This window comes from Oncorhynchus gorbuscha, linkage group LG10 (genome assembly GCF_021184085.1).
Source record: "Oncorhynchus gorbuscha isolate QuinsamMale2020 ecotype Even-year linkage group LG10, OgorEven_v1.0, whole genome shotgun sequence".
Taxonomy (NCBI): Eukaryota; Metazoa; Chordata; class Actinopteri; order Salmoniformes; family Salmonidae; genus Oncorhynchus; species Oncorhynchus gorbuscha.
Window position 1 is genome coordinate 9,688,794 of NC_060182.1, and position 26,861 is coordinate 9,715,654.

The 26,861-nt window shown below is 47.7% G+C and overlaps 1 protein-coding gene across 2 annotated transcripts in view; it reads right to left on the minus strand.

Moving 5' to 3' along the window:
- Window positions 1–12,302: 12,302 nt before the first annotated feature.
- The window catches only part of LOC124045519 (protein FAM110A-like), a 35,351-nt gene continuing 20,792 nt past the window's right edge, over window positions 12,303–26,861 (minus strand). Inside the window, exons 1-3 of one of the 2 annotated variants that reach the window (XM_046364863.1) lie at window positions 24,036–24,171; window positions 16,045–16,388; window positions 12,303–15,862 (exon numbers count right to left, since the gene is read on the minus strand). In XM_046364863.1, coding sequence (XP_046220819.1) covers window positions 14,452–15,855 — 1,404 coding nt within the window. In that variant the 5' untranslated portion in view covers window positions 15,856–15,862; window positions 16,045–16,388; window positions 24,036–24,171 and the 3' untranslated portion in view covers window positions 12,303–14,451. Of the gene's footprint in view, window positions 15,863–16,044; window positions 16,389–24,035; window positions 24,172–26,861 lie in introns of those variants that run through there. The other variant, XM_046364864.1, reaches the window with a different exon arrangement.

The following is a 26,861-nucleotide window of genomic DNA, read 5'->3' on the forward strand; positions in this document are numbered from 1 at the left end:
CACTCTCACACACATCGTTTAAAAAACCTTGTTATCTAAAGTGCATATCTAAAGTGCATTATAAAGCACCACCATAACACTGTAATAAAGTCTTCACTATAATATAACGTATTACATCATTATTAACATGCTTGTACTATGATCTGGTTGGCCAACTACAGTACCGATGGGCTGGTCTCCCCCACGCTGCCTGTGTTACGTGGGCAGACTTTTGACGAGAGAGTTATTTATTACAGGACATCGAGGGCCAGGGTTCACAACAACAACAGGGTGGGAGACTTCCTATAAAACTTGTGATGTCAGTCAAGGATTTTTTTCAATGGAAGAGGTTAGGCAATCACTAATAATCGTGGAATTGCCCAACTCTGGCCTAAGGTACTCCCGGTACATGACATCAGACGTGGGAGGTTTAAATCCGTTGTTTCCATTGATTACGGTTCCTGGCCTGACATTATTATTGCCAGAGAGAGGAGGGTTGTGAGGCAGGCAGGTGTGGATGTGTTTGTCTGTGTGCAGCAGACAGGTCAAAGTGGAAGACATATCTCATCTGATTATCTCAGAGATTTAAGGTATTTTACTGTGTGTACATATTTCCAACAGGAAAGGCTATATGTTTCCCAGAAAACCAGACAGGAAGTCAAACCCCCCAAGCAGATAAAGACACGTTGATCACTGAAATAACACATTCCTCAAAGCCCTAATACACTAAAGGAAGCTCATACGGTTGAAGTGATAGGAGCAATTGAAGTGATAGGACCAATTGAAGTGACAGGACCAATTGAAGTGACAGGACCAATTGAAGTGACAGGACCAATTGAAGTGACAGGATCAATTGAAGTGATAGGACCAATTGAAGTGACAGGACCAATTGAAGTGACTGGACCAATTGAAGTGACAGGACCAATTGAAGTGATAGGACCAATTGAAGTGACAGGACCAATTAAAGTGACAGGACCAATGGAAGTGACAGGACCAATTGAAGTGACAGGACCACGTGAAGTGACAGGACCAATTGAAGTGACAGGACCAATTGAAGTGACAGGACCAATTGAAGTGACAGGACCAATTGAAGTGACAGGACCAATGGAAGTGACAGGACCAATTGAAGTGACAGGACCAATTGAAGTGACAGGACCACTTGAAGTGACAGGAAAACATGTTTCATGCTACACCAGCCCAATTCATATTGTGTTGAGTGTGTCTCAGATGTTTCTTCTGCCTTAGCCTGCTCATTTACAAGCTTCATACACTATTAAAAGGAGTTGCTTTTCATACCTCCTTTAGGAGATCCATTAAGGTCAGCGACCCCTGTGAACTTCAGCGACCCCTGTGAACTTCAGCGACCCCTGTGAACTTCAGCGACCCCTGTGAACTTCAGCGACCCCTGTGAACTTCAACGACCCCTGTGAACTTCAGCGACCCCTGTGAACTTCAGCGACCCCTGTCAGAGATCCGCCCTGTTGAGACATGGCTCTGCACTCCCACGTTGCTACTTATTCTTGCCAAACAGTAGCAAACACAGACACCTTGCTCATTGCCTCGTGTTTGCCATCATCCTCGTCCTGTTCTCTGTTGTTGAAACATTCAGTGGTGGAGAAAGTACCCAGTTGTCATACTTGAGTAAAAGTAAAGATACCTTCATAGAAAATGACTCAAGTAAAAGTGAAAACTAAAATATTACTTGAGTAAAAGTCTGAATGTATTTGGTTTTAAATATACTTAAGTATCAAAACCGTAATTGCTCAAATGTACTTAGTAAAAATATATTGTAAAAGTATGAATCATTTCAAATTGCGTTTATTAAGCAAACCAGACAGATAGCCTGTCACGTTCTTTCAAAATCGAACCCAGAAGCAGACCAGGACAAGGAGAGTAGGAAGAAGGTGAGTATTTATTTACAAGTGAATGTGAATGGGTAGATATATCCAGGTGACACTTTCTTGTCACCTGGATATTCATTCAAAAATGTAACGAGTACTTTTTTGTGTTTGGGAAAATGTATGGAGTAAAAAGTACATTATTTTCATTAGGAATGTAGTGAAGTAAAAGTTGTCAAAAATATAAATAGTAAAGTACAGATACCCCAAAATCTATTAAGTAATACTTTAAAGTATTTTCAGGGTGTGATCTGAGTGGGCATTCTATGTTGTATGGCTAGTTTGTCTGTTTCTGTGTATGGCCTGATATGGTTCTCAATCAGAGGCAGGTGTTAGTCATTGTCTCTGATTGGGAACCATATTTAGGTCACCTGATTTGTCATTTTGGGTTGTGTGTGATTGTCCGTGTTATGTTGCTTGTTAGCACAGTGGTTCAGTAGCGTCACGTTGTTGTTTTGTAGTGGCCATTTTGTTCATTAAAATGACGACCACTTACCAAGCTGCATCTTGGTCCGATCCTTACTCCTCTTCAGACGAAGAGGAGATCTGCCATGACAGAAACATGGGAATCTTCAGGTCTGGGAAGGGGTTCAAGCTAGGTGAATGTTCTAATTCGCTTCTCTACATTCAGATCCTTAACAACCTCCCAGTGGGCACAGACACCAATTCAATGTCTATTCCACATTGGGGTTAACATAATGTAATGACCCGACTAGATCATAAAGGAACAATTGTCCAGACAGAGGCTTGAGTTTACGAATTGACGGTTTATTACACCAACTTTACACAGGCTACTGTTTGGGCCGTAGCACACGCCAAATAGATGACACAAGCCAATCGTGACCTTCTCTTGTGAAGCCCAGACGTAAGAGAGAGAGAGAACAAAAGCTGAACCTGGTCTTAACTTCCAATGCTCCACCCCCCTGCCCAACCCCCCTCCACGCCACTCCACCAACCACCAGGATGCCCGGCATCAGAACATTCCAGGCATTCCCGTGATTGGCAGATAGCAGGTTGATTGACAGGTTGGACCCCGCGAACACCGTGTACTGGTCAGTACAACACAACCACCTCCTAGCCTAACACATAACACACAGTTGTCTGTGCGGGTCGCTACACAGCCCCCCCACCACAAAGTCCCTCGTCCCCGAGGGAACAAACAAAGTCTCTGAAGCGACCCGGAGGTCTCCCCGTCCCCGCTACAATAATTTTATTGAAATGAGGTGGAAACTATGTTGATTCAACCAGTGTGTGCCCGGTGGGATGGTACTTTGACAGACAGAAGTAGAGGAGAAATGATAGAATCAGTCACTGACTGTGGTAAACAGAATCTTCTGGCGGTTTCTGAAGCCAATGTGGCATTTTTTAATGGATTTTCTTTCAATGGATTTGGCTGTAGCATTTGAACCGGTTTGGCTATGAGCTATTATGAACCCACTGCTGAAAGCTAAGACTCTATGGAGCATGAATGTGCCTTCTGTTCAAATCTATGATGATCACAGGCTGCGGTAGAAGGGATTGTCACAAAAACAAAATTATCCCTCATAAGAATATAGTTGACATGCACTGTCATAGCCATTCTAAGGATAGCCTTTCCACTCCCTATTTAATCTTGCACTTGCGACTGATTGACAAACCAGGTCTCCTGCATGTCACAAGACTGTGTTGGCCCACTTAGCTAAAGCCTATAGGGATCAGTAAGTTCACGTAAAGGACAACACTGCTTGCTCAACGAGTACCACCTCCCCTGATTCGGCTCATACCGAGACTCTAACTCAGGACCCCTGCCTCACAGAGGCTTCATGCCCATAGGGGGCACAGGGGCACGTGCCCCCTCAGATTTGTCCTGTTAAAATAATATTTATTAGTATTATTATGAAGTTGGCTTTAGCTAGCCCGGATAGGTTTCCAATCTCCCATCATAACTAGCTAGCAAGAAGACATTTCAGGATATCAAGTTAGAGAAACTAGCTTGCAGAAGTACAGGTAACTGCCTAAATCAAGGACACATCAACATAAAGGGTCTTAATATGGATGTTGGGCGACCACCAGCCAGAACAGCTGCAATGTTACCGTGACATAGATTGGAGGGATGAGACACCCTTCTTCCATGAGAAATTCCATAAGGGTAAAGATCATCACGCTGCCTGCTTAGCGAGTACCGGGTTCCCTCTGATTCAGCTCACATTGAGACTCAAACTCAGGACTTCTGCCTAGAAAACACATGTGAAGAATTTCAACACATTGACCTATTAAAAAAAAAGGCCTTCAATTGTACAAGAGGTGACACTCCAGGCGGTGGAGTGAGTTTAACTAATGCAAGTCTTCAAGATCAAGCAAAGTTACTCGCATGGTTTGGGGATCCATGGAAATCTTTTACTTGAGACCTGAAGACATGTTAGTTTGACGTGTTAGTTTGTATTAGACATAGTCCAGTTTCAAGCAGGGGTGGACTGGCCATATGGCATTTCAGGCAAATGCCAGATGGGCTGGTCCATTTTTAGACCAGTGGTCCTGTCTAACTTTTTTTTTCTTCTTTTTTTTTCTTTCTTCAAAATGATCATTATCTGGCTAATAATGGGCCCCTCAAGCAAAAGAATGGGCCCCTCAAGCAAAAGAATGGGCCCCTCAAGCAAAAGAATGGGCCCCTCAAGCAAAATAATGGGCCCCTCAAGCAAAAGAATGGGCCCCTCAAGCAAAAGAATGGGCCCCTCAAGCAAAAAGAATGGGCCCCTCAAGCAAAAGAATGGGTCCCTCAAGCAAAAGAATGGGCCCCTCAAGCAAAAGAATGGGCCGGGTGAAATGTAACACAGGTGGTTCGCTGACCACGCTCATGTCATGAGTAACTTGTCTTGTGCACTGGGGGCCTGGATTAGAAACCCATCAGTCAAACTAACACGTCTTCATGTCTCAGCCAAGGTTGCTCATCACATCCCGCGAGCTTACATGAATGGTTTGCTACACACGGTAATGTAATCAGTCTGGTAATTACAAGGCTACTCATCACATGCATGGATCATCAAACCACCTCTATTGCACTCTCATTCAATTGGGGTGCACAGATCCTTCTGCTTCTGTTTTCCACTGAATGTGTTGTTGTGCAGTAGGACTGATCTGGAAACCAGTCAGTTATATTGGTACTGTGATCTCTGAGTATGAGATCAAATGGGGGGGGGTGAAATGTAACCGAGGTGGTTCAATGAACCTTGCTGGAGAATTGAAGGCTTGTGTTAGCTTCCTGAACAAATCCCTATGGGCTTTATCTAAGTGTGTTAATTAACACCGTCCTGTGACATGCAGGAGACCCAATCAGTCGCAATATTAAATAGGGAATGGAAATGCTGTCCTTAGAAGGGCTATGACGGGGCTATTCAACTATTCTTATATTTCACTTTGATCAACTTTAAATGATGGTTTGTAAACTTGATACACAGACAATGAATGCAATATCTACCATATTGAAACTGAATATATAAATAATATAGTTTACAAAGAAAACTGAATGCAATAATCATTCAATTTTAAATAATGAAATACAAGTTTAATCTTACATTTTAGTAGACACTCTTATCCAGAGCAACTTACAGTAGTGAGGGCGTACATTTTCATACTGGTCCCCCCGTGGGAATCGAACCCACAACCCTGGCATTGCAGGTAACATGCTCTACCAACTCAGCCACATGGCTCAGTTCAAAGATTAAATTGGTGCATTACACAATTAACAATATTAAAATCAACTTCAATATCCTAATACAAATAAAAAATTATAAAATTAAAATACAAATGATCTCCATACCTGTCTCCCCTGCTCCTAGTCTAAATCTCCTGAGTGGCGCAGCAGTCTAAGGCACTGCTTCTCGGCGCTAAAGGTGTCACTACAGTCCCTGGTTTGAATCCAGGCTGTATCACATCTGGCTATGATTTGGAGTCCCGTAGGGCAGTGCACAATTGGCCCAGTGCCATCTGTGTTTGGCTGAGGTAGATCGTCATTGTAAATAAGAATTTGTTCTTCTAAATAAGAATTTGTAACTGACTTGCCTAGTTAAATGTAAAAAAAATAATAGAGATGGTTTCACATTTGAGCTTTTAAAATGCTTTAGGAGACGAGACAGAGACAACATCTGCCCCTTGTCCCTAATCAGCTTATCACTGCACATGCTCCTCCTACTTCCTGCCAGTGGGTTAGTGTGTCACTAGCAGCAAGCCCTCAGTTTACAATAACACTCACCCAGCCCCCCAGAAATCAACACACACAAAGTGCATTCCCCTTTTTACACAGCCCTCCTAGTCTAAAGTCAAACAAGCTCTACACACACATACAAAAGCCCTAAACTGATACACAGAGCAAACATACACAGTGACACACAAAACTGAACATGCAGTTCACACACTAACAGATGGCTACATTTCCACATGACTGTGTGTGTTTGTGGAGAAATGCAGATGTGTGTGTGTATCTGTGTGTGTTTGTCCCCTTGGAGAGCACCAGAGCCCAGCTGATCTCTCAGTAAATATGGACATATGGCCTCCTCTGTGCCTCGCTTCCTCGCTCCCTCACTCCCTTGCTCCCTCACTCCCTCGCTCCGCCTGAGAACTAGGTGATCCTCTGCTTGTTAGACTGTGAGTCTAATGGGAAACGACAGACCACAGGAAAACACAGGAAATTTGCTCAAATTTCATCCCTGTCCCACACTCCCTAAAAATGTGTCTTGTCTCTTGAAATTGCTCTAGAGTGGTCATAGTATCTTCTGCTGTTGCTGTACTTTAAGTTAAGTTATTGGATACGAATTTGAGAGGTGCCAATAAGTCATCCTAAAAACACTGTGGCAGTAGAGCCCCTGGCCTGTTGTCCTTATCCCTGTATTCCTCTCTGACATCAGTCGTTAACCACTGTCTTCCCGGGGCCACGGTAGTAACCCAAAGTCGGTAGCGGACATGTTAATGGTGGGTCGCGTTAAATGTGTAATTTTTCACAAATTACTAGAATTTATTTGGCAAAGTGCAAATGCGCTCTCTGTGACAGTACGTACATATCCCAACCAGAAGCCATGGATTACAGGTAACATCCACACTGAGCAAAAGTGTAGAGTTGCCACTTTCAAGGAGCGGAACTCCAATCCAGACGCATATAAGAAATCCCTCTATGCCCTCCGACAAACCATCAAACAGACAACGCGTCAATAGAGGACTAAGATTGAATCTAACTACACCGGCTCTGATGCTCGTCAGATATGGCAGGGCTTGCAAACTTTTACGGACTAAAAAGGGAAACCCAGCCGCGAGCTGCCCAGATGAGGTAAATGCCTTTCATGCTTGCTTCGAGGCAAGCAACACTGAAGCATCCATGAGAGCACCAGCTGTTCCAGACAATAGTGTGATCATGCTCCCCATAGCCGATGTGAGCAAGACCTTTAAACAGGTCAACATTCAAAAGGGCGCGGGGCCAGACGGATTACTAGGAAGTGTACTCAGAGCATGCGCAGAACAACTGGCAAGTATCTTCACTGATATTTTCAACCTCTCCCTGCCTGACCGAGTCTGTAATACCTACATGTTTCAAGCAGACCACGATAGTCCCTGTGCACAAGAAAGCAAAGGTAGGGCCTCGTGGGTGGCGCAGTGGTTAAGGGCACTGTACTGCAGCGCCAGCTGCACCACCAGAGAATCTGGGTTCGTGCCCAGGCTCTGTCGTAACCGGCCGCGACTGGGAGGTCTGTGGGGCGATGCACAATTGGCCTAGCGTCCATAGGGGTCAGTGACCTGGCAGTGTGTTACCAGGTTAATAACCTCTCCCTCAACGTGATCAAGACAAAGGAGCTGATTGTCGACTACAGGAAAAGGAGGGCTGAACACGCCCCCATTCTCATCGACAGGGCTGTAGTGGAGCGGTTTGAGAGTTTAATTTTCCTTGGTGTCCACATCACCAATGAACCATCATGGTCCAAACACACCAAAACAGTTGTGAAGAGGCCACGACAACACCTTTTCCACCTCAGGAGACTGAAAAGTTTTGACATGGGTCCTCAAAAAGTTCTGCAGCTGCACCATTGAGAGCATCCTGACCAGTTGCATCACCCTTGGCATGGCAACTGCTCGGTATCCGACCATAAGGTGCTACAGAGGGTAGTGCATATGGCCCAGTACATCACTGGGGCCGAGCTTCCTGCCAGCCAGGACCTTTATACTAGGCGGTGTCAGAGGAAGGCCCAAAAAATGGTCAAAGACTCCAGTCAACCAAGTCATAGACTGTTCTCTCTGCTACCGCACGGCAAGCGTTACCGGAGCGCCAAGTCTAGGTCCAAAAGGCTCGTCAACAGCTTCTACCCCCAAGCCATAAGACTGCTGAACAATGAATCAAATGGCTATCCGGACTATGTGCATTGACACACACTATTGCTACTTGCTGTTTATTATCTATGCATCGTCACTTTATCCCAACCTTCACGTACAAATTACCTCGACTAACATGTACGCCCGCACATTGACTCGGTATCGGAACCCCCTGTATATAGCCTCGTTATTGACTCGATATCGGAACCCCCTGTATATAGCCTTGTTATTGACTCGGTATCGGAACCCCCTGTATATAGCCTCGTTATTGACTCGGTATCGGAACCCCCTGTATATAGCCTCGTTATTGACTCGGTATCGGAACCCCCTGTATATAGCCTCGTTATTGACTCGGTATCGGAACCCCCTGTATATAGCCTCGTTATTGACTCGGTATCGGAACCCCCTGTATATAGCCTCGTTATTGACTCGGTATCGGAACCCCCTGTATATAGCCTCCACATTGACTCGGTATCGGAACCCCCTGTATATAGCCTCCACATTGACTCGGTATCGGAACCCCCTGTATATAGCCTTGTTATTGACTCGGTATCGGAACCCCTGTATATAGCCTCGTTATTGACTCGGTATCGGAACCCCTGTATATAGCCTCCACATTGACTCGGTATCGGAACCCCCTGTATATAGCCTCCACATTGACTCGGTATCGGAACCCCCTGTATATAGCCTCCACATTGACTCGGTATCGGAACCCCCTGTATATAGCCTCCACATTGACTCGGTATCGGAACCCCCTGTATATAGCCTCCACATTGACTCGGTATCGGAACCCCTGTATATAGCCTCGTTATTGTTATTTTATTGTTATTGTTACTTTTTATTTTTAAGAACCCCCTTGTTTATAGCCTCCACATTTGAACTGCATTGTTGGTTAACCCCTGTATATAGCCTCCACATTGACTTGGCATTTGAACCCCCACTGTATATAGCCTCCACATTGACTCGGGGAAGGAACCCCTGTATATAGCCTCCACATTTTCTGAGTGTTCTTGAAGATCATCCAAACCCCCTGTATATAGCCTCCACATTGACTCCTGCATCCCCTCGGAACCCCCTGTATATAGCCTCCACATTGACTCGGTATCGGAACCCCCTGTATATAGCCTCGTTATTGTTATTTTATTGTTATTGTTACTTTTTATTTTTAAGAATTGTTTTGTTTAAAAAAAAAAATCTTAACTCTATATCTTGAACTGCATTGTTGGTTAAGGGCTTGTAAGTAAGCATTTCCCTGTAAGGTTGTTGTGGCATATATTATTATTATTATTACATTTGAGTTTTGTTCCGTACGCACTCTGCTTAGCGGCTTGCGTCTCTGCTCAGCTTGGCGACGTAGGGGGAAGGAGATGCCTGTGTGATTCGGTGGCTAACTGGATCTTTTTTCTGCAGTGTTCTTGAAGATCACTCCAAACCCACACGCTGCAAAAGTGTGCAACTGCAGCCTGCAGTTTGGGGTGTTCCTGCATCCCCTCTCGAGCGTCCTATTGGTTCCTGTATGAAGACCTCCCTCTCGAGCACCCTATTGGTGCAGTCTTTCGGATGAGACGTTAAACGGGTATCCTGGCTAAATTCCCATTCTGGCCCTCATGCCATCATAGCCACCTAATTATCTCCAGCTTCCAATTGGCTCATTCATCCCTCATTATTCCTCAGATCATTGCTGTAAATGAAAATGTATTCTCAGTCAACTTGCCTGGTAGAATAAGGGTAAATAAAATTAAATAAAAATTCCTGCAGGAACATCCCCCATTGAGCATGACACCTTCATGCTTGTGTACCATGTTTCTTTCTGTGGCTCAAAATGGAAATAAAAGTCTTATCTGAGGTAGACAGTGTCCTTCGCTCCAGCCTGCCATTACCAGACAGGGTGGGGGGAAGGACACTCTGTGATATATGCCATTTAGCAGACGCTTTTATCCAAAGCGACTTACAGTCATGTGTGCATACATTCTACGTATGCTATAGCTTTGCTACTATGGGTCGTCATTACCAGACACTGGCTGGGGGGGGGACTCTGTGTACTAGCTATAGCTTTGCTACCATGGGGGTCGTCATTACCAGACACTGGCTGGGGGGGGACACTCTGTGTACTAGCTATAGCTTTGCTACCATGGGTCGTCATTACCAGACACTGGCTGGGGGGGGACACTCTGTGTACTAGCTATAGCTTTGCTACCATGGGTCGTCATTACCAGACACTGGCTGGGGGGGGGACACTCTGTGTACTAGCTATAGCTTTGCTACCATGGGTCGTCATTACCAGACACTGGCTGGGGGGGGACACTCTGTGTACTAGCTATAGCTTTGCTACCATGGGTCGTCCCGGCCTCTTCTTCTTCCGTTGGGTTTATTGGTGGGTGACATCCAACATTATGGTGCATTACACCTGAGAGTCCAAAATGTTCACATTTCCATATCATAAAACTATATTTTATGTACAGTGAACAAGATAAGATGGCGTCATACCCTGGGTTGTTACAGTGGAACACGCACCTGAATATGTGCACACCAAAATGGTTGATCTGTTTCTCTGAATTGGGGGCCTCCCGAGTGGCGCAGCGGTCTAAGGCACTGCGTCTCAGTGCAAGAGGTGTCACTACAGACCCTGGTTCCTGCATCCCCTCTCGAGCGTCCTATTGGTTCCTGTATGAAGACCTCCCTCTCGAGCACCCTATTGGTGCAGTCTTTGCTACCATGAGACGTCATAACACTGGTGTCCTGTGCTAAATTCCCATTCTGGCCCTCATGCCATCATAGCCACCAAATTATCTCCAGCTTCCAAAATGTTCTCATTCATCCCTCATTATTCCTCAGGTCATTGCTGTAAATGAAAATGTATTCTCAGTCAACTTGCCTGGTAGAATAAGGGTAAATAAAATTAAATAAAAATTCCTGCAGGAACATCCCCCATTGAGCATGACACCTTCATGCTTTATCAAAAAAGGCTGTGATTGGGAATTGGCCCAGCGTAATCCGGGGTAGGATTTGGCCGGGTTGCTGCACCAATACCATCAAAACTATAACCCTCCCCAAAACAACTCAAACCTGCACCTTAAATCAGAACACATCCTTGGGTAAGTAGGGGGTGTTAAAATGACGTGCCATGGAACATTGTTTGGCAGGCAGGGACACTATAGAATGAGGATTCGGAGCCTGGGTAACAGCCCCCTCCTGTACCCACTATCCATTCCATTCTCCCTCAGTATGGAGGGCAAGTGGGGACAACCACCTTAGGAAGAGAAGAGAAGGACATCTTTCTCTGGTGTGTAAATATCACATCAAGTACTGACCAGGGAAATACTTTTAAAAAACATGATTCTTTATTGACATGTTAAGAAAGACACCATGTTGCAGCATAAGAGGATGGCTTGACTTTTCTTTGGGCAGCCAGACAGTGTTGAACTCAACAGACCATGGAGCTCAGGCCCAGACCCACATCATCATAACACCAGACCAGACCATGGAGCTCAGGCCCAGACCCACATCATCATAACATCAGACCAGACCATGGCTGAGCCCTCCATCTGTCTCCCCTGAGAGGAACAGGAAGTCGAATTAAATAGTCTTCCCTCCTTTTCTTTCCCACAGAGCAGAGTGCATATTACACTATCATCACACGTACTTCAGCATTCAGTTACACACAACATTCACACTCATGTTGTGTGGCTGGTGCCTAGGTGTGTGTGTGTGTGTGTGTGTATAGTGTGTCTGTGTGTATGTGCATGGTCACATAGATACGATCAGATTGTACTTTTGTACACATTTTTTACGCTATACACTGGTTGTTGAATATTACAATAGTTTGTAACTTCAAATGACATTGTAAAAATAAATATTGGTCCATTTCAGTAGACTATGTCGTGTACACGGTTTCCTTTTGAGATAATCCACTCTTTCCTGTATCAATCTGTCTCACACTCTTTCCTGTATCAATCCGTCTCACACTCTTTCCTGTATCAACCTGTCTCACACTCTTTCCTGTATCAGTCTCACACTGTCAACCTCACACTCTTTCCTGTATCAACCTGTCTCACACTCTTTCCTGTATCAATCTGTCTCACACTCTTTCCTGTATCAATCTTCTCCTGTATCAGCCTGTCTCACACTCTTTCCTGTATCAATCTGTCTCACACTCTTTCCTGTATCAGCCTGTCTCACACTCTTTCCTGTATCAATCTGTCTCACACTCTTTCCTGTATCAACCTGTCTCACACTCTTTCCTGTATCAATCCATCTCACACTCTTTCCTGTATCAATCCATCTCACACTCTTTCCTGTATCAACCTCACACTCTTTCCTGTATCAATCCATCTCACACTCTTTCCTGTATCAACCTCACACTCTTTCCTGTATCAATCTGTCTCACACTCTTTCCTGTATCAATCTGTCTCACACTCTTTCCTGTATCAATCCATCTCACACTCTTTCCTGTATCGACCTGTCTCACTAGACCGTCCTGATCCCTCTTCCATTGAGCCGCGTTTCTCTCCTCCAACCCCAGACAGCAACCTACTCATCCAACCTACACTTACCTCAACCCTCCACTCATCACAAGACTATCTTTGTCATCCGTGCCCAGACATATACCTTGTTCACTGAATAAACTAACTGAACCAATGCAGCCATGTTTGATTAGAGACCGTGTTCAATTGCGGTGCAGAAAACGCCGACACAGTACACAGCTATAGACGATACTCTATCACTGACCTGAACACGTCTGTTTCAACGGTGAGTCGTGAGGTGATTGTGCTTTGTTGAGATGAGGACACATATTAACTTTGACTTGTGTGCTTGACAGCAACGGTATTAATGAACAGTTTTACAGACAAGGTTACGAGAAAGAAAAACAGGTTCTTTTACAGAAGCTTTCATGTTTCACAGTATCAATGAAGTCCCACACACGCACGCACGCACGCACACACACACACACACACACACACCTGAATGTGTGAGAGCTGTGAAACACCCAGAGCCTTTTCTTGCATCATTAGATTCTGTAAATTCAGAACAGGGCCCTGGACCCCTGTGCAGACAGAACAGGGCCTGGACCCCTGTGCAGACAGAACAGGGCCTGGACCCCTGTGCAGACAGAACAGGGCCTGGACCCCTGTGCAGACAGAAGAGGGCCTGGACCCCTGTGCAGACAGAACAGGGCCCTGGACCCCTGTGCAGACAGAATAGGGCCTGGACCCCTGTGCAGACAGAACAGGGCCCTGGACCCCTGTGCAGACAGAACAGGGCCCTGGACCCCTGTGCAGACAGAACAGGGCCTGGACTCTAAACACAGCCTCCGAAGTACCTGTATTTCAGACAGACAGTGACAGCAGGAACCACAGCATCTGGTCAACATCACCATCATCCTCAGCATTCAGTCATTTCTACCACTGCCATTATTGCTTTGAATGTTTGTTTAGAGAGGAGTGTGATTTCTGGTCCTTCATCTCTTCGAAGAAATTATACTATACATGCCGTAAGGCAACACAATACAGGATGACAATGTCCTCCTGGAAAATATGTACCCCTCAATGGTCTGTGGGATTTATCAATAAATAAAAAACAACCTGTGTTAGTCCTGGGTATCATTCCAGAGCCTCCCCCTCCTGTCTCTTTCCTCTAGGCCTGGGTATCATTCCAGAGCCTCCCCCTCCTGTCTCTTTCCTCTAGGCCTGGGTATCATTCCAGAGCCTCCCCCTCCTTTCTCTTTCCTCTAGGCCTGGGTATCATTCCAGAGCCTCCCCCTCCTGTCTCTTTCCTCTAGGCCTGGGTATCATTCCAGAGCCTCCCCCTCCTGTCTCTTTCCTCTAGGCCTGGGTATCATTCCAGAGCCTCCCCCTCCTGTCTCTTTCCTCTAGGCCTGGGTATCATTCCAGAGCCTCCCCTCCTGTCTCTTTCCTCTAGGCCTGGGTATCATTCCAGAGCCTCCCCCTCCTGTCTCTTTCCTCTAGTCCTGGGTATCATTCCAGAGCCTCCCCCTCCCGTCTCTTTCCTCTAGGCCTGGGTATCATTCCAGAGCCTCCCCCTCCTGTCTCTTTCCTCTAGGCCTGGGTATCATTCCAGAGCCTCCCCCTCCTGTCTCTTTCCTCTAGGCCTGGGTATCATTCCAGAGCCTCCCCCTCCTGCCTCTTTCCTCTAGGCCTGGGTATCATTCCAGAGCCTCCCCCTCCTGCCTCTTTCCTCTAGGCCTGGGTATCATTCCAGAGCCTCCCCCTCCTGTCTCTTTCCTCTAAACGTTGGACACAGCGTCCCGCGCCTGCCGGATCCCGTACAGCCACTTGATGACACGAGCATTCCTCTCGATGATTGAGATTCCGTAGGGGACACGCTCCCCGGGTCGGGCAGGACCCTCCTCGCCCTCCACCTCCCCTTGTTCCCGCGCCTGCTCACACTCAGAGCTGGGGGTGCTGGCACTGAGCAGCTTGGACACAGACACAATGTCTGAGCTGGCCCTGGCGAAGCGCTCCACTCCCCCCATGCCCTCTACCTCCTCTGGGTGCAGCCCACAGTAGTTGAAGAAGCGCTCCAGGTCGGCTGTGGCTCGTGAGTACCGGTCGCTCAGGTCAGACTTGGAGCGGTGTAGGGAGGGGTGTTTCCGGGCCGAGCCGGGCCGAGACCCCCTGGAGCTGGCTGAGGACAGACGGGTGAAAGCAGGGGAGGCTGGGGGCATCACGCCGGCCCGGATCAGCATGGGGCTGGGAGGCAGGCAGGTTGGGGGAGAGGGCAAAGCCTGGGTGGGGGTGAGAGGCTGGGGCTTGGCCTGCTGTGAGGGTGGTGGTGATGGGGCCTGGAGCTGAGCCACCTGGGGCTGGGAAGTTTGTCTGGGCTTGATCTGAGGCTGAAACTGGGTCCTCTGGGGCTTCCTCGGCTCAGCCTGGGGCCTCACATCCACTCTGCGCACTGTCACGGAGTTAGGAGAGCTGTAGGGCGCTGGCACCCCCACCCTGATGCCCCGTGCTGGGACAGGGGGCGGCCGGTGGCTGGGCTCAGCAGGGCAGGTCTGGCTGTTGTTGTTGTTGTTGAGGGGAGAGGAGGTGGAAGAAGAGGAGGTGGTGGAGGAGGAGGTGTTGCAGTTATTAACAGGTTTAAGGTTGCTCAGGACTCGATTGCTCCTCTCCCGGTCAGCTGAGAGACCGTTCTCCATGCTGTTCCCCCCAGATGAAGGAGAGGAGGTGTAGGGAGAGGTGGGGACGGAAGATGGGGAGCAGAGAAGGGGTCCATCACACACATTGTTGATGAGGTTGTTGAGGATCTCCAGGTTAAGAGGTGGTCCCCTCCGCCACCCTATCCCTCCTGTCCCTCCTCCGTTCTCTGAGTCGGCAGGCCGCCGGGGAGCCTTGCGGGCCGGGGGGGCGTTGATCCGACACTGCAGCATCATGCCCGGGGACAGCAGAGGCTTGCGGATGATGGGTGGTTTGACAGGCTCCTGCCTGGTGAGCACCACCTGCTGGCTCTTCACATACTTGGCCTTGTCCGCCTCCAGGCGCTCCACCGCGCTCAGCTTACGGGCTCCAGGCTCCGCTGGCCGCCGGAAGTAGTCGGGTCCCTTGTTGAGGATACGGAAAGGCATGGCTGAGGTGAAGGGGACCCCCGCCAGACGCCCGTCTGAGGGCCGGAGGGTCTCTACAGGCATTCTGGAGCTGTGAAGGAGGAACAGAGCATTAGGAAAAGAGGGTGGGGGGGGGGGGTTAGGGGGGGTAATGTTCAACGTCCTTGTTGTGCTCTCAAATGTCCTAAACCAGAGAAAATAGGAATCTTCTATTCAACCTTTTACCCCCAGTCTCCTATTATCCCTCCCACCCAAGGCCTTTAACTATCTTACTGGCTCGTCTGCTGCTGTTCGTCCTGCTCTCTTCACGTCGTTCCTCTGGTCTATTGTCTGTCCTCTTCGCAGTCTTCCTCACTGAAAGGCTTCTTGTGGGACAGAGTCACCATGGCTCGCACACCACATCAGTCCGGCTCAGTGACCCAACCGGGGGCATATCCTGGGTGCTGGTTGGTCCCTTTAACTAAATCACACAGCAGAAAACTGTCAGACTGTCTGAGCGACTAAATCTCCTGATCCTGCTCCGTCTGTCCGGTCCTCCCACTATCCTCAAACGCAGCGGATCAACTGGCAGCTCCACAGATTCCCAGGGTCCCCGGAATGATGCTCCAGCAGGGCTCCTGGAGAGGAGAGACAGAGCGAGGAAGACTATGTCAGACCGATAGGACTTCCTGTTGTGTTACTGCTCCACATTAACACAAGCACACAGGAGCACTCTAAAGGAAAGGAGAGCAGACAGCCCGGCTTTAATATGCCATCTGACTCCTCCCCTAAACACGCTCACAGCCTCTGGGTGACAGGGTCCCACAGCAGCCTATCACAGGCCAGACAGGGAATCTCAGCAGGGCAGGGAGGAGGGGTGGAGGGTGGGAGCTGCACTGCTATTGGCTGTAGTCAAAGGCTGGACCAATTGCACCCCTCCCCCACTGACAACAAAACACAGACTGACACAGACACACACAGATCTTCATTCAAATTAAATTACTTGAAAGGAAGAATATTTTTATTTTTTTAAGGAGAGAGAAAGTGGGAAAAACAGCCAAAATATTTTCCATTCAGTTGCATCAAACACTGCAGGATCTTATGAAAACATTTCAACTTCCTCAATTACTCCACTTCTTCTGCTCTTTGTTCAACACCACAAGACAGACAGTGAGAGAAAATCTTTGTGATGAAATATGGGCAGGTCCAACCTGTCAAGGCAGATGATATGAAGATGATTTATATCCCTTCCACAACACCAAACCTGATCCTCTAAATCCCAGTACAACAAACACTCTGGCACACCACCACCTCTTCCTGGTAACGACGAGCCCTTTTTTAATACTCCTAATGCATGACTGGAGAAAAAAATAGAATTGCTCCATTGCTGTTCTGGTCTCACAAGCAGATTACAGCTCTCATCCACCACTTAGTTCTCCTCTTTTCTTCATCCCCAGTTTCAGAGGAATTGAAAAGCAATTCCGTTTTTTTGTGTTTTTTGTGTGTTTGTCTTCACACATCTTGTTTTTCATTACAGTTACACCATCAAACTCCCGGATTACATCACACTAAGTTCTACCGGGTTCATCTCTTTCCCCTTCGTCATCGTCATCGTCAACATGACCATATTCATCCGTCAATTATTTGATGAATCTTTTTCAAGCCTTGCTGTCTCCCAGAGCCCAAGTAGCATCAGAGAGAGACAGCAGGGCCGGCTGGTACCAGGCAGCTCAGACTACTGTAATTCACCTCACACTGCTGCTCTGTATGTGGCAAACTAAAAGAAGAACTCTCCACCCAAATAGACATTAGAGTCCCAGCAGTAAAACCCTTCGCTAATCTAGCTACATCCTGTATTAAAATAATCATGTGAAATATCACATGACCCTGATTCTACCAATCAGGAGAAGGGATGGATATACAAACATTGGAGTTGAATGGTTACTGTACGCAGACAGTCAGCAATAAAGCAAATAATTAAGAAAAGATCAGCAAAGGTGTTGAAGCATGGAGAGAGGACAGGAGAGGACAGGACAAGGACAGGAGAGGACAGGAGAGGACAGGACAAGGACAGGAGAGGACAGGACAAGGACAGGACAAGGACAGGACAAGTTATGTTGAAGCATGGGGAGAGGACAGGAGAGGACAGGAGAGGACAGGAGGACAGGACAGGACAAGGACAGGACAAGTTATGTTGAAGCATGGGGAGAGGACAGGAGAGGACAGGAGAGGACAAGTTATGTTGAAGCATGGGGAGAGGACAGGAGAGGACAGGAGAGGACAGGACAGGACAAGTGAAGCATGGGGAGAGGACAGGAGAGGACAGGAGAGGACAAGTTATGTTGAAGCATGGAGAAGGACATGGAGAGAGGACAGGAGAGGACAGGACAAGATGTTGAAGCAAGTTATGGGTGAAGCATGGAGAGAGGACAGGAGAGGACAGGAGAGGACAAGTTATGTTGAAGCATGGAGAGAGGACAGGAGAGGACAGGAGAGGACAAGTTAGGGTGAAGCATGGAGAGAGGACAGGAGAGGACAAGTTAGGGTGAAGCATGGGGAGAGGACAGGAGAGGACAGGAGAGGACAAGTTATGTTGAAGCATGGGGAGAGGACAGGAGAGGACGTTATGTTGAAGCATGGGGAGAGGACAGGAGAGGACAAGGACAGGACAGGACAAGGACATGTTGAAGCATGGGGAGAGGACAGGACAAGTTATGTTGAAGCATGGAAGGACAGGACATGAAAGGACAAGTTATGTTGAAGCATGGGGAGGACAGGACAGGACAAGTTATGTTGAAGCATGAAGCATGGAGCAGAGGACAGGAGTGGACAAGTTTATGTTGAAGCATTGGGAGAGGACAGGGACAAGGACAGGACAATGTTGAAGCATGGGGAGAGGACAGGAGAGGACAGGAGAGGACAGGACAAGAAGCATGGATTATGAGCATGGACAGGAGAGGACAGGAGAGGGACAGGACAAGTTATGGACAAGTTATGTTGAAGCATGGAGAGAGGACAGGAGAGGACAGGAGAGGACAAGTTAGGGTGAAGCATGGGGAGAGGACAGGAGAGGACAGGAGTTATGTTGAAGCATGGGGAGAGGACAGGAGAGGACAGGAGTTATTAGTTGAGAGGACAGGAGAGGACAAGTTATGCTGAAGCATGGAGAGGACATGAGAGGACAAGTTATGTTGAAGCATGGGGAGAGGACAGGACAAGTTATGTTGAAGCATGGAGAGAGGACAGGAGAGGACAAGTTATGTTGAAGCATGGAGAGAGGACAGGAGAGGACAAGTTATGTTGAAGCATGGAGAGAGGACAGGAGAGGACAAGTTATGTTGAAGCATGGGGAGAGGACATGAGAGGACAAGTTATGTTGAAGCATGGGGAGAGGACAGGAGAGGACAAGTTATGTTGAAGCATGGAGAGAGGACAGGAGAGGACAAGTTATGTTGAAGCATGGGGAGAGGACAGGAGAGGACAAGTTATGTTGAAGCATGGGGAGAGGACATCCAGGAGAGGACAAGTTAGGGTGAAGATTTAGATGCACTATTGTTAAAGCATGGCTGTTCCAATGGATGTCATAAGGTGAATGGACAGAAGAGGACAAGTTATGTAAGCATGGGGAGAGGACAGGAGAGGACAAGTTAGGGTGAAGCATGGATTAAAGCATGGGGAGAGGACAGAAGAGGACAAGTTAGGGTGAAGCATGGAGAAGGATTAGACATGGAAATGTAAATGTTAATGTTGAAGAATGGAGCATGGCGAGAGGACAGAAGAGGACAAGTTAGGAAGCATGGGAGAGGACAAGTTATGTTGAAGCATGGAGAGAGGACAGGAGAGGACAAGTTATGTTGAAGCATGGAGAGAGGACAAGTTATGTTGAAGCATGGAGAGGACAGAAGAGGAGGACATGAGAGGACAAGTTATGTTGAAGCATGGGGAGGACAGGACAGGAAGCATGACAAGTTATGTTGAAGCATGGAGAGAGGACATGAAGAGGACAAGTTATGTTGAAGCATGGGGAGACAGGACAAGTTAGAAGCATGGAGACAAGTTATGTTGAAGCATGGAGAGAGGACAGGAGTGGACAAGTTATGTTGAAGCATGGGGAGAGGACAGGAGTGGACAAGTTATGTTGAAGCATGGGGAGAGGACAGGAGAGGACAAGTTATGTTGAAGCATGGGGAGAGGACAGGAGTGGACAAGTTATGTTGAAGCATGGGGAGAGGACAGGAGAGGACAAGTTATGTTGAAGCATGGAGAAAGGACAAGTTAGGGTGAAGCATGGGGAGAGGACAGAAGAGGACAAGTTAGGGTGAAGCATGGAGAGAGGACAGAAGAGGACAAGTTAGGGTGAAGCATGGCGAGAGGACAGAAGAGGACAAGTTAGGGTGAAGCATGGCGAGAGGACAGAAGAAGACAAGTTAGGGTGAAGCATGGCGAGAGGACAGAAGAGGACAAGTTAGGGTGAAGCATGGGGAGAGGACAGAAGAAGACAAGTTAGGGTGAAGCATGGCGAGAGGACAGAAGAGGACAAGTTAGGGTGAAGCATGGCGAGAGGACAGAAGAAGACAAGTTAGGGTGAAGCATGGCGAGAGGACAGAAGAAGACAAGTTAGGGTGAAGCATGGCGAGAGGACAGAAGAGGACAAGTTAGGGTGAAGCATGGAGAGAGGACAGGACAAGTTATGTTGAAGCATGGGGAGAAAGGAAGAGGACACGTTATGTCGAAATGTAGATGTCAGTCCCCACACAGAAAGGACATAATCATGATATTGGCACATAAAACAAGGTTGAATTGTCTCGTGTAGCTCAGTCTCCCCTCACACACTGCTGTCCCGAAGAGGCAGGTCTTTTAATAGCTGGCCCAGTTGCTCAGGCAGAGTGTTGATTGGGTGAAGTGGCAGGCTAGCAGGCAGGCAGGCAGGCTCTCTAGTGTCTGGGCTTTACCTGACCCAGTCATCATTCACATCCAGAGCGACTGTGGAGCCATGATGCAGCCCTACAGGCCCAGAGACATACACACAAGGACAGGACACTGTCAAACACTCCAACATGGCAGCTTCCGGTCAAAGGCAAGACCAATCTCACACAGACAGTGATCATTCCAGAACACACTCAACCCAGATTCTTGTCACCCCTCCCCCCATCTCCTTTTCTCACTCCTGACCTAATCAACTGCCCAGTTAACTAGCACACTCATGCTATTGTGTGATTAGCATTCTTGTATGGTTAGCATACTGGGTGTAATCACACCAACAAATGAGTCTCATTGTTCAGGTGGTAATTAGGGTAAACCTCTCCTGTTCCTGGTGATAAAACAGAGGGTTAATCTTTTCTCCCTAGACGGTGCCGTTGCCTCCTGCCTATTCAAACCCAGCCTAACTGATGGTGTTATCCTCAAATCCAGTCGCTTTGTTATCTGTGGCCCCAGCCAGCAACACGGCCATGAATACCAAATACTGTGCACTAAGAAAGAAGATGTGGAAACACAACCCACCAACACAGACTAACAACTACCCACCCATCTCCTCCCAAAGCAATGGCTTGTGGCATTCAGGGGTAGATAGGTAAACACATGGTCATGTTAACCCCCAAACCAATGGCCCGCCAGAGTCTCACATTGATACATCTCAAGTTTTATTGTGTTTCTATCAAGACAGTGAAACTAAAGACTTGGGGTGAACAGGATCAACAAGCTCTGCATCATTCAAAACTGTTGTTTTGTGTGAAGGTGTTAAGGTACAGAGTTAGCCATTGTTATGTAAATGCAGGGTGAAAAGTGGTATGGAGGGGGGGGTAATAGGGCAGGAGGGACTGGTGGAGCTAAACCCCCTGTGGACCTAGTCCCTGGTGGACCTAATCCCTGGTGGACCTAATCCCTGGTGGAGCTAATCCCTGGTGGACCTAATCCCTGGTGGACCTAATCCCTAGTGGAGCTAAACCCTGGTGGAGCTAATCCCTGGTGGACCTAATCCCTGGTGGAGCTAATCCCTGGTGGAGCTAATCCCTGGTGGAGCTAAATCCCTGGTGGAGCTAAATCCCTGGTGGACCTAATCCCTGGTGGAGCTAAACCCTGGTGGACCTAATCCCCGGTGGAGCTAATCCCTGGTGGACCTAATATCTGGTGGACCTAATCCCTGGTGGACCTAATCCCTGGTGGAGCTAAATCCCTGGTGGAGCTAATCCCTGGTGGAGCTAAATCCCTGGTGGACCTAGTCCCTGGTGGAGCTAATTTCTGGTGGACCTAATCCCTGGTGGAGCTAAATCCCTTGTAGAGCTAAACATAGAGACACTGAGTTCTGCCATTTGTCCACATTAGCCCACAAATTAAAAGAGAATAGTTAAAAAGCCCTCATCATCAGTCACGATGTTGACACAGGCTTTGTGACGTAACCTTTGCCCTCAACTCTGCTTCACCTGCAAACGACTGACGATTAGACAGTGTTCCACATGTTCCTAAATTACCCTAAAACATCTATAGTGCTCCAACTCAATCTATCATCATACTGTTCACAACCATTCATGTTCCTCTGAAATTCCTAAACCTAGGGCTCAGTCCCCAGCCCTGCTAATCTTAGGTAACACAGTAGAGACAATTCCAAGGCCTATACTGTGGTAGTAAAACTCAGCCTAAGAGGAGAGAGAAAGGGAGCACAGAGCAATGAATGCATTACAAAGATATGCAGGCACGGGCGCAATCACAAACATATCCATAGTCAGCCAGCCAGTCAACCAGCCAGTCAGTCAGCCAGACAGTCAGTCAGCCAGTCAGTCAGCCAGTCAGTCAGCCAGTCAGTCACCCAGTCAGTCACCCAGTCAGTCAACCAGCCAGTCAGCCAGCCAGTCAGCCAGTCAGTCAGCCAGTCAGCCAGTCAGTCAGCCAGTCAGTCACCCAGTCAGTCAGCCAGCCAGTCAACCAGCCAGTCAGCCAGTCAGTCAGCCAGTCAGTCAGTCAGCCAGTCAGTCAGCCAGTCAGCCAGTAATCACAGAGATGTGATTCTGGAGGAGAGAGTGGCCAGGCTGAGTCACCAGCTGGTGCCTCCTTTTGGCTTTGCCAGAGAACCCACTTTCCCCCAGATCTCAGTCATCATCCAATGACTAACCCCTGTAATCCCAGGTTGTTTTGCCATAGGCAGGCAGAGAGCCTCTCAAAGTGTGCAGGAGAGAGTGGGGCAGTTTGCCTGTTGTAATTGACGGCCTGAGGATATTACGACCTCTACGGTGCATTCTCAAATATTCAGACCCCTTGACTTTTTCCCACATTTTGTTACGTTACAATTGATTACATTACTATTTTTACACATCAATCTACACACAATATCCCACAATGACAACGCCAAAACAGGTTTTTAGAAAAAACCTTACAGAGCTTGAGAGGATCTGTAGAGAAGAATGGGAGAAACACCTCAAATACAGGTGTGCCAAGCTTGTAGCGTCAAACCCAATAAGACTGGAGGCTGTAATCTCTACCAAAGGAGCTTCAACAAAGTACTGAGTAAAAGGTCTGAATGCTTACGGTATTTTAAAAAACAAAAAAATCGACTTGTGTCGAATCTGTTTTTGCTTCATCATAATGAGTTAAGGCTGTAACGTAGCAACATGTGGAAAAAAGTCAAGGGGTCTGAATACTTTCCTAATGCACGGTACACACTAGTCTATACACAGACTAGCAACAGAGACCACCAGCCAACCTGTGGATCTGACTTAAAGCTACATCATCCCAGTTCGGTATTACAACTGTCCGAACTACATCATTATCAACAGCATGATCTGTTTTCAACATTCTCGTTCTGAAAAGCATGGTTGCCAAGTGTTTACACTTCAATTCTTCCACTGCCATACATACTTTCACCCGACTAAGGCGAGAGACGATTGTCTTCGAGCAGAGTTGCCATATGTTATAATCAAGGCCAGTATTTTTAGGAACATTCCAGCAACAATGAGGCCACAAGGGAGCCAGAGACGAGAAGACACAGACAGTAAATGGATGGTCTCGGTGTCTTCATGGATAGAAGTCTCCACAGGCGTTGTTTTTTTTAAATAACATTTGTTCAGCAAACTTACAACAAATGTATCTAGGTTAGTTTCAAATGGAATGTGCTTCTGGTTAATATAAATGTCACATGTCTGGAGTATAAAAAAGTTATTTCCCTTGAGTCAAAGTTTGGTTACCTCAACTAACAGAGACCAACGCCTCCTACCATAGAAGCACACAGACACCAACCACGTCTAAACTCTGGCTGTTTGATCTGCTCGTTCAGACAGTCCTAGTTTACTTACTTGTGAGTGTTCACCAACGGAATCTCCAGTGGAGTCTCAAGAGACCTGGAACAGAACACTCCCTGGGACACTGAAGATTCCTCTCATCTAAGTGAAAAGCTGGCTATGAGAATGTAGATCATGAGTCTGCGTCTTGTGAGCATGTGCTGAGTGCTGTCTGAAGACAAGCCTTTAAAAGGCTGGCTCACTCCTCCTCCTGCTCTCACTCCGCCCTACGTCATGAATCAGGAAGAGCCATGCAGGACGTAAGGACTTTTGCTCTCAGCCACATGACATCCCTTCTACTTTCTGACACTCTGTTCCCCGCTTCCTTTTAAAAGGTTGGACACGTGACAGATGACCAAGGGAATGGTACCACTGTTCCAGGGTAGGATTTCAGTACACTGTAAGTCAAACTGTCATTTAGTGCAGGCATTCCTTTTATCCAGTATAAAATGACCTTCTTTGTCCCTAACAAACCCCATGAACAAACAATATGAACTCTGACCTATTTTTATTTTTTTTATTTTTTTAACCTTTATTTAACCAGGCAAGTCAGTTAAAAACAAATTCTTATTTTCAATGACGGCCTAGGAACAGTGGGTTAACTGCCTGTTCAGGGGCAGAACGACAGATTTGTACCTTGTCAGCTCAGGGATTCGAACTTGCAACCTTTCGGTTACTAGTCAAACGCTCTAACCAGTAGGCTACCCTGCCATCTCTACACTCTAACCACTAGCCTACCCTGCCACCTCTACACTCTAACCACTAGGCTACCCTGCCACCTCTACACTCTAACCACTAGGCTACCCTGCCACCTCTACACTCTAACCACTAGCCTACCCTGCCACCTCTACACTCTAACCACTAGCCTACCCTGCCACCTCTACACTCTAACCACTAGCCTACCCTGCCACCTCTACACTCTAACCACTAGCCTACCCTGCCACCTCTACACTCTAACCACTAGGCTACCCTGCCACCTCTACACTCTAACCACTAGGCTACCCTGCCACCTCTACACTCTAACCACTAGCCTACCCTGCCACCTCTACACTCTAACCACTAGGCTACCCTGCCACCTCTACACTCTAACCACTAGGCTACCCTGCCACCTCTACACTCTAACCACTAGGCTACCCTGCCACCTCTACACTCTAACCACTAGGCTACCCTGCCACCTCTACACTCTAACCACTAGGCTACCCTGCCACCTCTACACTCTAACCACTAGGCTACCCTGCCACCTCTACACTCTAACCACTAGGCTACCCTGCCACCTCTACACTCTAACCACTAGCCTACCCTGCCACCTCTACACTCTAACCACTAGGCTACCCTGCCATCTCTACACTCTAACCACTAGGCTACCCTGCCACCTCTACACTCTAACCACTAGGCTACCCTGCCACCTCTACACTCTAACCACTAGGCTACCCTGCCACCTCTACACTCTAACCACTAGGCTACCCTGCCACCTCTACACTCTAACCACTAGGCTACCCTGCCGTGTATGGGTATACACGTTCATTCCAGTTGAAACACACCTCTGGTCTGCTGGACAGGAAGTGACATTACATCATAGAAAAGGATGGGTAAAGGAAAGAAAATCATGTGCAAATGGATGAGGATATCCTGCCGAGCCAGCCTGATAGGCAGGCCTGTGTTACAGTCTGATAGGCCTGCGTTACAGTCTGATAGCTCTGCGTTACAGTCTGATTGGCCTGCGTTACAGCCTGATAGGCCTGCGTTACAGTCTGATAGGCCTGAGTTACAGTCTGATAGGCCTGAGTTACAGTCTGATAGGCCTGAGTTACAGTCTGATAGGCCTGCGTTACAGTCTGATAGGCCTGCGTTACAGTCTGATTGGCCTGCGTTACAGTCTGATTGGCCTGCGTTACAGTCTGATTGGCCTGCGTTACAGTCTGATAGGCCTGCGTTACAGTCTGATAGGCCTGCGTTACAGTCTGATAGGCCTGCGTTACAGTCTGATAGGCCTGCGTTACAGTCTGATAGGCCTGCGTTACAGTCTGATAGCTCTGCGTTACAGTCTGATAGGCCTGCGTTACAGTCTGATAGGCCTGCGTTACAGTCTGATAGGCCTGCGTTACAGTCTGATAGGCCTGCGTTACAGTCTGATAGGCCTGCGTTACAGTCTGATAGGCCTGCGTTACAGTCTGATAGGCCTGCGTTACAGTCTGATAGGCCTGCGTTACAGCCTGATAGGCCTGCGTTACAGTCTGATAGCTCTGCGTTACAGTCTGATTGGCCTGCGTTACAGCCTGATAGGCCTGCGTTACAGCCTGATAGGCCTGCGTTACAGTCTGATAGGCCTGCGTTACAGTCTGATAGGCCTGCGTTACAGTCTGATTGGCCTGCGTTACAGTCTGATAGGCCTGCGTTACAGTCTGATTGGCCTGCGTTACAGTCTGATTGGCCAGCGTTACAGCCTGATTGGCCTGCGTTACAGTCTGATTGGCCTGCGTTACAGTCTGATAGGCCTGCGTTACAGTCTGATAGGCCTGCGTTACAGTCTGATAGGCCTGCGTTACAGTCTGATAGGCCTGCGTTACAGTCTGATTGGCCTGCGTTACAGTCTGATAGGCCTGCGTTACAGTCTGATTGGCCTGCGTTACAGTCTGATAGCTCTGCGTTACAGTCTGATAGGCCTGCGTTACAGTCTGATTGGCCTGCGTTACAGTCTGATAGGCCTGCGTTACAGTCTGATTGGCCTGCGTTACAGTCTGATAGCTCTGCGTTACAGTCTGATAGGCCTGCGTTACAGTCTGATAGGCCTGCGTTACAGCCTGATAGGCCTGCGTTACAGCCTGATAGGCCAGCGTTACA